The sequence below is a fragment of the Drosophila miranda genome, chromosome XR (genome assembly GCF_003369915.1).
Source record: "Drosophila miranda strain MSH22 chromosome XR, D.miranda_PacBio2.1, whole genome shotgun sequence".
NCBI lineage: Eukaryota > Metazoa > Arthropoda > Insecta > Diptera > Drosophilidae > Drosophila > Drosophila miranda.
The window spans coordinates 5,492,246-5,506,255 of record NC_046674.1 but is presented as its reverse complement, the minus strand read 5'-3'; the positions used below and the strand labels follow the sequence as shown (position 1 = coordinate 5,506,255).

The following is a 14,010-nucleotide window of genomic DNA, read 5'->3' as shown; positions in this document are numbered from 1 at the left end:
TTTCGCTTCCTGTTTTTTATTGCCGCCATAAATATAACCATTAAATAAATGATCTCTGGTGAGTTCAACCCCTTGAATTTCATTGTGCATAATTATATCTGTCGCAATAACGGAAAACAGAAATGAGCGAATTTTAATGATTATAATAATTGTTAATTTTTATCATAAAGAGCAATTATTTTTTTCCCTTTGATACTCCCTTCTTTGGCATAGCTGGACCAGACTTCTGTGGGGGATTCTTTTTGCTATTCTGTTGGGCCTCCCGTCGTTTTTTATACGCTTGGCAGAGGGTGCTAAAATTCCGACCAGAGTAAATGAATATCCGACCACATAGAAATATCTTTCATAAATCATATATCCCCCATAATAGTCCAGTTTGAAAACTTATTAAAATTCCTGCTAGCATTCAAACAATATGGGTCTGCAAGGATATCAGAACTTTCGGCTCGCAAGTCTTTACGTCCTATTTTTGCTATCATTATTATGGACATTAAGCATAAAGTTTTATGTTGCTGTTGCTGCTGTTGTTTTCTGCGGTTTTAATCAGGGATCGCTTAAAATATGCAATTAATTGCAATTGTCGCTCGGCACTTTGGAGCCGCTGTCTGTGTTTACCTTTACCAGGGAAATGAAAGCATCATAACTTTGCCACATGAATATAATTAAATTGTTTAATTTCTCGCACAGCAGTGAGCTCCGAAGGAGCGGGCAGGCGTTAAGGAAAACATTTTTACGTTGTCATTTACAACAACAAAAATTAAACAACAACAATGTCAGAAAATATTGATGGGCTGGCATTTCTACGGGTAGTTGAAACAGGAATTTACAGGGAAATAATAACAATCCCACTCACTTAATGTCAGAACTATCAGAACAATCAGAATCTACGATTTTTCCATTTCATTCTGAAAAATATTTCAGTTCCAACCATCCCATAATATGCTGCGGATGGCTGTCTTTCGTGATTCCATTGAATCCATATATACAGGCGTTAAGTGACTATTACCTGCATTACGTATAAAAACCAATCTCGTGTTTTTCACACAACATATTGGTAAGTCTTTGGTTTAAGGCACTTGGGGCTTGGCTAAGATTAAGATTAATATAATTGGATCCCTCTGCAAGGGATAGCTTCGAGTACTCTGTCGAAGAGGCGAGGGTTCCCGATAGAATATCTATGCAATCTGTATGAATTTCTGAACATTATATTTTCAATCATTATGAATGTTCCAACTTTCGTTAGTAACCCTTTAAGATCCTTTTTTCCCCCATTTCAGTAAAAATAGGTCCCGAAATAATTGCTTATTACAGCTGCTGACAGAGCTCATTAATTGCCTCCGGGAAAGTGTCGTCCGAGTAACTTTTTTGCACCTCGATTCGCGGAGATAAAGAGAGAAAAAAGTTCAGGCCAGTGCAAACAGGTCAGACTGAACTTTCGCTCCCTTAGCTGACGTCACGTAAAGCAATTTAACAATAATTAAGCTTATTACTAAAAGCAGTTAGCGGAGCAGCTTTTCGACTTGATTTGGACCACTGGCCAGTGCCAAAGTTCGCCAGGAAGCCAAGCAGGAAGGACTGAAGGAAGAGGGGAAGGTCGAAACCCCAAAAAGTTGGCACGTGAGATGAGAAATAGATGAGAAGAATGGGAAAAGGAAGTAGACCATGTGGTACCATGTGTTCCTGCGCCCAGATGCTGTTCCTCCTTCCGACTACGACGGCAGCCTTTTGGCGACACTCTCGTTTTGGAATGCACACGGAATTCTCAATTAATTTTAATTTCCAGTCAACACCTTGGCCGACGATTTCACACGATGCGGATGAAGTTGTAAGAGCAGTATGCGGGGCAGGGTGCACAGTGCAATAGCCAGGGGAGTGTAATTATCCTTGCATTCCATTTTGTATGGTCTCCTTTGGATTTTCCCTGCCTTGTCTCTGTCTCTCACTCTCTCTCAATTAAGCAAAAGTATGCAACGAGCACGAGTCTGCGAAGAGCCCAAAGTCCTTAAAGAGAATGCAGCTGGACAGTCAAGAGCTCTGGGGGCATTTACCTTTACGTTTACAACGGTACACACCACGTGTGTGGCGACTAAAAATCACGGTGACCAGTATGGGGACAACGACGAAAGCGTCTTGTTTGCCATTTACGTGATGCACATTTAAACGCGACTGAACAACATGAATTATGCCTCCGTGGAGGAGGATTGCGAAGGAGTAAAGGACTTTCAAAAACTTTGCTAAATTGTCAGGGCAAACTGAAGGCGAGCTCATAGGAGAGACGGAGGACTGTATCAGCCCTTAACGTATGCAAAAGTAACGGCAGAGAACTGCACACGTGCTCAAAAAATTGATAGATGATTGAAGGCAATACAAAAAGGCACGTTTGCGACACACGCCATGCCACAACCGCTGCCACCGCCAGAGGAGTCCTGGATAACCTGGAGCCCGTTCGGTCGCCAAAAACGGAAAATGGCAATTCAAAAACTCGACACAGCTACAAATACTGACACACGGAAGGAGAGAGAAGGTGAGGGAAGGTGTGTGTGTATGTGGGTTTTGGTTGCTGGCTCCAGGATCCTGGGTGAGAGCCTAGGCACAAAAATATTCATGTGCAAAATGCCGTGTGCTCTCGTCTCGTGTCTCGTCGTCGCGGCTCTGACGGAATTTGCATAAATTTGGCATTTGAAAAGCTATTCAGCCTGATGGAAATGATGACGAGAGCAGAGTACACAAGCACAAACACACACACACACACCCACCCCAGCTGAACATTGAAACGACCCCGATGATGAGGACGATGATGAAGAGGCGCCTCTAGCAAGTTGTATGAAGACATTAAATGCTTGCACCACACATCAAGACATACCATTGGGAATGTGTAGCCACACGTGTCTCAACATCAAGGTACCCAGTATTTAGCTTATATATCTGTATTTAGGTATCTCTATACCAAAGTACTTTAATCAAAGATGTAAAGGCAAAGACAAATTTATTGACTATTGATGTCAGTGCAAAAAGGCGAAACCATGACGGTAAGGGGTGTTACATTTCTAGTTCATATATTACTGGAAGGGGTATTCGCTCTGGGGAGACCAGAGAACACTCCTGTAAAACCTTCCTGGAAGTGAGAGGGACAGATCCTAAAACCAGTCCATTTTAACAGGTCTACGGATACTCGTAGATCGGACACTGTGGCCAATTGATTTTTCCTTGATTAAAAATTAAATGAGAACTTCGGACTTTAATCTATGTGCCCAATCAATCGTTCGTAACAACCACTCTCGAAGTTTGAGCATGAAGCTAGCTAATATAAAATTTATTTGCGCGGTTGAAAAGAGAGTTCGCCCGATCTTGCGCGGAACACCACAGATATAGAGATAAAATATAGTACCTAATGTCTCTTGGTATAAGAATATATCTCTCCTCTATTTCGGGCTGAGTCCATATATTAGCACAATATAATACGGCCTTTAAATTACCGAACTTAATTAATATTTCATTGCTCATATCCTCTGTTTTGGTTGGTGTTGTAGCACGAGTAGATTAGCCTGTCAAATTTCTCTATCCGAGTATATTCAACCTTTCAACCTATTCAACCTGCTCTTTTCGCTGTAGGATGAGGAATGTTGCCAATAATTATGTTGGCTGATTTCGGGGGCCTAGAGGTGGAGAGCAAAAAAATAGTTTATAATTGATACTTGTGAAAATCTTTTGAGTTTCTTTGCATAATTCTTTCTCTCTGGGAGCCTAATCAAGCTTTTAGCTGCTCTTTCAACACAATCACCATCTGCGGCTAGAAGGGAGGTATGGGGCTTGGTTTCTGGCTTCGAGGACTTGATTGTTGTGTGGGTCACCTACCAATTTGTTTTGACTAATTTGCGTAGAACACGGCAACGGTTGCAGTTGCATTTGCACTTTTTGCGACTGCACCAGTTGACTTGTTGTTGTCGATGTTGTTCTTGTTGTTGTGGTTGTTCTTTTTGTTGAGTTACATAATGATGTTGAAGTTGTTGCTGCTGTTGTTGTTGCTTCTGCATCGCTGGCTGAGGCATGCAATGGCTGTTAGCAAATTGCACGAGTTTTACAAATTTCGCGCAAATTGCTGCGACTGTTGTAAATAAGCCGGCCCAGACTCGATTGCTGATGCGACTCCTGCCGCTGCTGCTGCTGTTGCTGATGGCTTTGCAACTGCAGCCGCTGGGCCACACACAGACGGGGATAGGGGTACCCAAAGGGATGCCTCTGTGTGACATGATGCTGCTGTTGTTGGTGGTGCTGCTGCTGCTGATGCTGTTGCCAGCGCATGCGTCGCACGCTCAGGGCACCACAGGGATACGCAACCTGAAAGAGAATTGATGAGAGATTCAAGAGAGAAACACAAGCACAGAATGTGGCACAACACTCAAAGGAAAACTCAAAGATAATATTGCACTCTTCTTGCTTGAAATGCAGAATAAGAGGGTAAAAAAAACAACAAAAACATCAATGAGCATAGTAGGATTGGAGTGGATTGGAATATAAGTATGTATCAATATATATGTGGGTGTATATATGACAAACAGAAATCATGATCATTGGAAGTACGTATCTTTGCTTTTATATAGAATCTTAGGAGTACAATAGAATAGAGTAGAAACAACATCAACAACAACAACATCAATTATAGAACAACATCAATATATGGAAGTCAATAACAACATCGATTTATATAACTTATGTTTTTTATATATATGGTCAGTAGAGCCCCATTATCGGGTCTCTCGATCCCGTTCCTTCAGTTTCAGTTCAAAATAAAAACCCAAAGTCATGAAATATTTGGATTGGAGATTTTCTTAGAGACTTAGAGACATTCAAAAGATACACATACACATAGATGGTACACATAATCGTATAAATATGGCACTTACCTTTTAGAAAAACACATTTTTTTATATTATAAACAGTTTCAAGAGTAAAAAAGTGCAGAGATAGAAGTGAGAGAAAAACATTGACAAGGCATGCAAATATGTGTTTTTTAAATACTTTATGCTAAGATATCTTCAAAATATAAAAATATATCAAATTCTATCGCCGAATTGTTATAAGAAATGGGTATTAAAAAGGAGTTAAAAATATATATCGCTACCAAGGGAGATCTACAAAATTACTTTTCCCAGAGTGTCACGCATCGAATTTATGCATCATTAAACCATAAAGAACCCCAAAAGAAGGCTTCGCTCTACGGACAATTTCAATTACTCTGAGAATTTAAGAGTGGGCCATAAAAATGAGAGGAAAAGGGGGAAATATTCAAATTAAATGGCCAGCCCAAAGGAACAGCTGTTATTTAAGCGACCGCTCCATAAACAAGAATTTCCATTTTGCGCCAAGAAAAAAATTTATAAAATGTATACAAAATATGGAGCTCAACAAATGAAATTGGTAAAAATGGAAACTGCAGCAAATAATTCAAATTAAAATGTCTATTGGCGCGGGTTGCGGACCATTGAACTAAGCCAACCAAAAAAAGGCATTAAATACAATTTGTGATGTGTGTAAATGGAAAACCAGCAAACAGTTTTTGGCGTGTGATAAAAAATAATTGAGATATCAAAGGGAAAGAGTCGCTAACGAAATGGTTTATGGAAAAACACTACCCAAAACCCAACAGCATGGCCTCTACTTTCTATATTTTCTCTTCAAAGAATATAATAATTACAAAGCGAAACGTTCGCAAACGACTAACGGAATATGGGATTTTGTGCTACCCGGGCAGGGCGTGGAAATATATTTAAAAATTCAATAAAATATCAAACGAATTTTCCATAACGGTCTATGTAGCCGCGACTGCCTTTAATGGGAATTCACATTTTCCAGGCTCTATTGTAAGCCATTTGTGGCCATAGAAATGCCCAAGTTAAAAATATTGTGTGCCTTAAAGCCGTGGCGCAACAGTTGTTCGTTTCGCGGCTGTCTGTATGATGTGCGAAATATGTAAGAGCACCTTGTGGATCCCATCCCAGCCACGAGAATTTCCACATTTTTATTACGATGTGCGGCACTTCAATAAAAATGTCGCGCATTTGGCTTTCAAATGCAAAAAGCAGCTCCAGCTCCACTCTGTCGTCTGGCAGTTTTCTAATAAAATATATTATTACACATGCGCCTGCATAAAATATTCTCTTTGTAGTCGGCGTCGACCACATTTCATGGATTTGCCAAAGTTGAAAATTGCTTTTGCTGATGCGGACGTTCCTGTGCAGACAATTTTTTATGGTTGCCACAAGGAGATGCCTCTTCTCACATTAATCAAGTCCTTTTCCTCATTATGAGCAGGGTATTGTGGTTTTCCAATGGTTGGGTTTCCCTTCTACTCCACCCGTTTTTAGGTCATCCCTTTACCATTTTTAATCTTTGCTTTGCTGGCGGGTTTTCTCTCCTTTTTTCTCGCTTATGCGTTGCTTTCCCTTTGACTCTGCGCTTTATGCTTAATTGCTTCTTTGGCTCTCAGTCTCCCACTTTGTTCTCTTTTATATTTGAATAAGAAGGCAACAGGAACAGCAACAACAGGAAACACTTTTAAATCGAATATAAGGTAGCTCCTCGCCGCAGGTAATCCCCTAGCAGAGAAGGAGGGATTTCGAAAAAGAGCTTTCTTGCTGTCGGCATGAAACCGCAAAGAGCAATTCGTTGGCCATAAATTTCCAAGCGGATTTAATTGCCAACAAAGCCTTACTGAAAAAAGAAACTAGAGTGCACTCCCTTGTCTTGTCTGAAAAAGACCGGAATATACATATAAAACTCATTAGTCTCGAGAATATGCATATGCATGTAAAGAATAAGGATAAAAGTTAATCTGTTCATTGCCGAAATTATAGGGCTCCGAGAGCAGCTAAATACATTTCACGGTTGAAAAATTATTAATTCGCGGCAGTGAACTTTTATTTGCCTTACCCACATGCGAAAGTGCCTCTTTTGGTAGAGATTTCGGGCTATTTTAATTGATTAACTTTGAAAAATTTGAAAAAATAATAATTAAACTGTCAGTTGCATCGGAGTGCAGATACCGGCTCTATTCTACCTCTCCTCTCTCGTCCCGAACTGTCACTCGCTGTAAGAGAATGGGTTGAGATATTTTCTCCTTTTTAAATCTTAAATTCCTCTTAGTCGGGAGTCATGGCGGCATACACGGACAGAGGGACTCCTTCTGGGCTACACTTAATTAAAAGAGCATCCGGCCAAAGCAGCAGAAAAAATTCCTCATCTACCCACTGGGCCTCCGCCTCGAACCTTTACTTTGCCTCTCCTGCTCTCCTGCCTGGTGTGAGTAAGCGAATTCATTTCCCGCTTTCGGCCGTTGATTGATATGCCAATGAAGCGAATGCCGTTCTCCAAGCTGGAGAGCTGCAAGCCCAGACCTAGACACAGACACAGACACAGACCTCAGAGCTCCCAAACAGGACCAAAGAAGAAATGTTAAAAAAAATCTAGTTCGTTAGTTCTTATGCAAAGCGGAACAATAGCATACATTGCGGTCCAGTCGGCGACGCAAAATCAACAAAAATGCAGATGGGGCCAGATAAATTGCCAAAGTGAAGCGCCAAGCACCCCAATCCCAATCGCTTTTAGTTCTCTTCGCTTCGTCTCGGTGTAGGTCTGGACTGGCCAACAATTTGGATTATTTTTTTAAGGGCCCTCCAACAAACCAAAAAAAGAAAAAAAAAAAAATGGCAAGGAAGCGAGGTGTGGGTGTGTAGCACTAAAATCAAAGGCCTTTTGGCTTTCGATTCTTTTGCGGTTTTAGATGCGGATGTATGTATGCTCTGCAGCTGAAGGTGACGCAAATTGGTGTCATTCATAGCTGTTCAATGGAAGGAAAATTATGCAATTAAAAACATTAGTATGGAAAACACACTCTCAAAAGTATCATGAGAGAAATATTCTTGGAAAATTTTTTTAAAGTTCCAAAAATTATTCCAAAGTCCTTAAGTTTCTACAATTTTTGTAATGCTTAAACAGGTTAAAAGTATAAGGTACACTACCGCGAATCAGTGAATAACACTAAAATGAATATTCTGAATATTTCATAGAGCGATTTCGCCAGGTAAATTTAATTTTTTATAAACATTAATCAATTCTGTTACTGTAAGTTCAATCCACAGCTTTCCTTTGCTCCAATCAGAGACCTTTCTCCTTAAGGTCCCCTTTCTGGTCGAATGCAGGGCATTTCTCAGCCGGTGAATTTCTCAGCCGCCAGAGCCTCTTACTGTCTTTTTTTGGACGCAACATGAGAGGGCGTGCTTGATTAATTGCAGACTGTGGTTAAATTCTTTTTTGTGCTGATTTCGGCAGTTTTTCTGCGGTTAGCTCCGATTCTTCTCCCACGTTTATTTCCCAGCCTGTACTTTCGTGGAGTACGGACACGTAAGCAAAAATATTTTACAGCTGGACAGCGCGGAAACACAATGCTCAGGCCTCGGACCAACGAAGAGTAGGATCAGGAGGAGGAGGAGGAGGAACGACACCGCGAAATTGCCGGAATAAAAGTGTCTATTGCCGGTGGTCTGATCATCCTGATATACATATATCTGTTCTGGCTACAACTCCTGCTCCGGCTCTTTTTTCTCCAGTTGAGAATTAGCAAAAGCCCGGGACCATTTATCAATTGGATGCAGCTTTGGGGCACTGCACCGTCCCATTCCCATTCCCAGTAGTAGAATCTTAAAGTATGCACTATATTATTTACTGCATACATTTCGTTAGTTGCTTGGTTGGTTGGTTGGTAGGGCGGATACATATGGTCTGGAAAGTAGGATAGGAGGAGGGAGTGGTTCAGTTGTGGCGATTTCCGCCAGGAATTTCTTTCGCAGACACTTCCTGGTCTAAGGATTTCTGGCCGACTCCTGGCATGTGTGCAAAGTTACTGCCCACATCCTGTCTCCTGTCTCGCCTCGCTGCAGATATTTTTCATTTTCGAAAAAATTTACGTTATGATTTCCTCTCCGCCGATGTGCCGCCATGCACCCACACAATTCGGAGCAGTTTTCCGTGCTCGTTTCTCTTTTTCTCTGTGCAAAATTTGAATACGACAAAGCAGCGCATAAGATTCAGATAAAGCCAAACTGCCAGTTGCCATGAAGTTGAGCGCTACTCCAGCCCCGGCTCCAGTTGCCGCTCCAGTCCTTCCGCCCGTTCGCCCTTCTACTTATTTGACTTTTCATTTTTATGCTAAACTGTTTCCTCTCTGCGGACAGGCCGCATTTCACTTGCACAAAAAACTTAGCCCCATCCGAACCATGTTCTGAAGCGGAAAACGGAAGTTATATCGTCCGAGCGCCGGGTAACAGCAGATTGCATGCGGGAGGCGACACCCGATCCTTCAGCTGTAGGACTCCACTCATCAAAGCACTCTCGATATGTTAATTACCACTCATGGAACGGTTGTTTCAAGAGAGAACCCGGTCGAACACTCTCCTCTACTCAATGAATCAACTCTTGTGCAACAGGATACCCTCTTCCTCCTTCCTTTCTTCTCCAGCAGCGACAGCTGAACAAAAGGCTGAGTTTCCCTTGCTAAGAAAATTTTAATAAGAGCTGCTATGAAAAGTTTTTACCACACACAAACACACACACTCATTCACAGCCAGACATCTAGCTAGACAAGTGGTACAACGAGCTAGAAGTTCTATAAGAACGCAGGCAAGAAGGAAAAACTCCATAACCATCTCTGTCTCAGGCTTGGGCTAAGAAAATGTAATAAATTTCTATACAAAAACGACAATAAATTTTTCTCTCTCCCACTCTCTCTCTATCGAACAGTGAGACAACTAAATGTGAAAACAAAAAGGGGGAAGCGGAGTAGGAGCATGTGATAGGCAAGCCAACCATCACCATCCAGCATATCTATCCATCTATCTCTATTTTCCAGAGTTTTTACAATTGCTGCAACAATATACAAACCATTTTGCATATTTAATAAACTTTTCTGTTCTGGGATTTTATTTTTTGTTTGGTTTTCCATTTTTGTTTGTCGTTTTATGCAAAACTAAATTTCGATTATGAATTTCAGACAAGGGCCAAAGTCAGAGCCAGAAGCAGAGTCAAAGGGCAGAACAACATGTGGAGACATGGGTCATCAAAATTTCTATGAAGGTTTATTTACACTCGGGAATATCCTGCTTCGAATGATCTCCAGGGGAATGGATACGGATACCCATTCCATATTTATATATAAGTTTCCCCAAAAAGAACATTTCATATCATTAAATTGTTCATGTTATTGTGTGTTTCCACCACTCTGATTCCCCGTCGAGTCGTAATTTTCCACACCAATTTTGACACTATTTTTACTAATTTCAATTATATAGTCTGAATGTCCAGCTAATGCGGTGTTCCTGGGACAACGGGAAATTAGAAACATAAAACATACGTTCGTTTCACGCATTAACAAATTTACACGTGTTTACCATTTCAGGGAGATAACAATAACAAACATAAATAGTCATAAATTCGATTTGGAAAAACGAAACTCTTAATTTATTGACTGTGAAAATTTGCAAACATTTCGCTTACAGTTTGCCAGCCAATTGCCACCCAACCGCCCCCTGGCTGCCTGAAAACTGACCAATGACGGATAGAAAGACTTTTGCAAACATAGTTTATCAAAATTACAACAAATGCCACAATGACAGAAAAACAAAAAACGACTAACAAAAACAAAATGTAGTTTACACATTTTGCAGTGGGCCATGCGAGGGTGCGATGGAAAAGGAGGTTTTTATGCTAGAGTGCGGGCCATGCAAAGACATTAAAGCTCAAAGATAAAATTCATGTTTTATATATGGGTAGTGGCAGAAATGAAAGAATAAAGTAAGAATCGTATTCGACTTTGAAGCATTAAATACTATACTATATCATATAATCATCTGATTTCGAATTAATATCCGATGATTTATGAAGAGACATATGAAACTATAGTTCGCAGTGTTTGGTTATATAATCTTTATGCCGAAGATTTATATCGTGTTTTATACATCGGAAATTCATGGAATGATTTCTCGTACTGTGTTTGGGATGTGTCTCATCTGGGACTGCCTATACAAATCTAGGTAACTAAACAAAAAATGCAAAAGCCACCGAAATACCCACTTTCGATAACTAATATAAACAGCGGGTTAGATCGGGACTCCAGGCACTTACCCCTGATATGGCCTGTTTGTCATCGAAGAGCGTCGTTGTCTGTGCGGCGGATGAGGTCGGCGAGCTGGCCGCCGTGGCTGTGGAGCTCTCCGGTGTATAGTAGGTCAGGAAAGCGCAGCCTGCAAAAAATTATGGAAAGGAAAACGTGTTTCCAATTCTTATTAAATTTCAGTATGAAGTTAAAAGAATTTAGGGTACGAACTGTACGAAGTATAGATTTCCAACAGATCAGCTATTGGAAAATCAAGCTGAGGTGCTTACCAACTGACGCCATCCTTGGCGTTGAATGATAAAGTTAGATGCATTGACAATTTGACGCGGAGAGACAAATATTCCGAAATAGTGGCTTTCACCAAATTTGACATGTTTAAAATGGAAAAATGCGTTCATAAAATTCTTACATAAAATAATTTTAGTTTGTCAACAAACCTCAGAGAGTGAACATCGTTACCCTTTGGAGGAGTATAAAAATAGTTAAATCCTAATTTAAAATAAAAAAAAAAATGTAGAATGGCAGAAGCCACAAGTCATTTTATCGCCAGCCGACAACTGCAACCCTCTGCTTTTGGTGAAGGCGGATATATTTTTGGCGGTTCTGGTTCATCCTCCCGGACTGTCTCTGCTCCTGGAGGCTTTGGCAGTGGCTTTGCTCAGGGCGCAGGATCACTACAAAAGCAACAGCAGGCTGCTCCGGGTGGATTTGGAGCCAAGCCCGTGTTTGGGGGTTCTCCGGCCTTGGGGGCAAGTCCCACCTTTGGGGAAGGCGCAACATTTGGCAATTTCAAATGATTTGGCGGCCTTGGAGCCAACACTAACGTCTTCGCACCACCAGACTTCGGAGCCCCAGGGAAACTGGCAGGCGGCAACATCTTCCACACCTTGGGTGGACAGAAATCTGGCTTGTCCTTTGGCAATCTTGCCCAGACCGGCAAAGCCAGAAGCATTTGTCGGACCAAACTTTATCCAATATCGCTAAATATATGTTTTGTTGGATATAATTAGTTGTTTTGTTCTTTAATATGCAAGTGCTAATATCAGCAGATTCGGTAATCAGATAGATATGGTTATGCGTGAGTGAGTGAGTATAGCATGAAAAAAAGTAGTTCTTGTTGAACTAGGAAATAATCAAAATAAAATAAGAAAATTCGAAGTATGTAGTTTCCCCACCAGTCCTTGTATCTATTAGAGTGTGTGTCCTCCTTTTCCTATTCCCTGTTTCATTTTGTTGCTCAATTAGGGCTGGGATGCGATGTGGTGTGCATATAATTTCCAAGCTTTCCAGGCTTTGCGTGTGGAACGCGTCAACGTGTTTAGCACTGTTTTGTGGCCATTTTCATAAATCCGTGTAATTGTTTCTCTTTTCTGTTTCACTGTCGAGCTGTGGTGACTGTCGGGCGGTCCTCTGTACCCTCCTTCATTCACTCCTCTGCCACTGTTCACCACACGGCTATAACACAAGGCGGACCCCGTGTCAGGTCAGACCTATTTGCCAACATGGAGATGGAGTCGGCCAACGCAAGCCCCATCTATGACATGCGGTTTAAACGTCACCCAATCCTGCCCCTTCAACCCATTGTCTGCTCAGCCCTGCCCCTCCTATAGGTGCAACAACAATTATATTTAATTTTTAGGTACGTTTAGGCCAGGCATGAACGCTTTCGAGTCCATTCTTGGTGGCTTTTTGTCTGGCAACATACCTCGCACAGGCCACAGCATGCAACACGTCAAAAGTTAAACAACATGCGTCGGCTGTTGACTGTCAGCGCCGTCTAAAAACATAAAAATTGTCGGCACATTGCTAAAATTCCAGGAAATTATTAGGAGCTCTCTAGCAGGAAAGGCGGGGAAGAGAAGCAGGTTGGACAACTGCCAGTAATTAAAATGAGTAAAATATAAGAGTAACAGCAACGAGCGCAAAAAGGTTGACCAAAGAGTCTGGCTTGCGTAATGAGTTTATTAATTAATAAAAATCACCCTCTTGCTCGCTCAGAATTTTCCAATAATGGTATTCGGCGCCACGTACTTACTGCAGGTCTTCAGTGAAGAAGAGCAACGAAATAATCAGCTACAGAGGAGAAGGAATAGAGTGAATACACTCAATGCCATTCATAAATATGCGGATGTGTGTGCATGTCCATTGCGAAACACCTCCTCAAATTTACAGGAACGCATATCTTAGAAAAGATGCATCATGTACATATATCCAATACTTATAGTAAATACTTCTTTGATCATACTTTATTTGTATTCAGCTAAATTAAATGGGGATATCCGGCTTAGAGTTCTACAGGTCTTTAGCTAATCTTCGTTTTGATCCAGAAACATGCTAACAATAATTCTGCCTTGTTTTGCCAATACTATGGGATTACTTTATCGTAGAACCACCCATGAGTCTCAAAAGGTTTCTGCACAACTTTTCTTATTTTTCCTGTATGTGAGTGGCTTTTAGTCATAAATCATCGGCAACCAAATGGCTTCTCTATGAAGGGAAAGGCTGCTCACGATTTTTAAAATACAATTTTTCTGACTTACCAGGGAACCATAGTGACCCGCCAACACATGGAGAAAGGAAAAATATTCTCCCTTTAAATTGAATAGTATGGGAATTATTTAATCAGAATTCGATAGACCTTTCTCTCAGTGCACCTCTGTCCTTCTATTATTGGTGTGTGCTCCTCTTTGTTCTGCCCGTTTTTTTGTAGTCGCGACAATTTGCGACATGTGCGTATTTTGCTCTGGCCTTTTGTAGCAAGAAACTTGAGTGTCAAGGCAGTTAAGTGGCTGCAAATTGGTATCGTTTAAAGGGCCACCACCACCCTATTTCCACTCGCAAAG

General features: G+C 41.1%; 1 protein-coding gene across 11 annotated transcripts in view; it reads right to left on the bottom strand.

Moving 5' to 3' along the window:
- LOC108153300 (CUGBP Elav-like family member 4) overlaps window positions 1-14,010 on the bottom strand; it is a 318,810-nt gene that overhangs the window by 272,289 nt on the left and 32,511 nt on the right. For 7 of the 11 annotated variants that reach the window (XM_033386638.1, XM_033386632.1, XM_033386628.1 and 4 more), the window contains exon 3: window positions 11,176-11,294. In XM_033386638.1, coding sequence (XP_033242529.1) covers window positions 11,176-11,294 — 119 coding nt within the window. Of the gene's footprint in view, window positions 1-3,855; window positions 3,996-11,175; window positions 11,295-11,436; window positions 11,465-14,010 lie in introns of those variants that run through there. The other 4 variants (XM_033386627.1, XM_033386640.1, XM_033386646.1 and 1 more) reach the window with 4 other exon arrangements.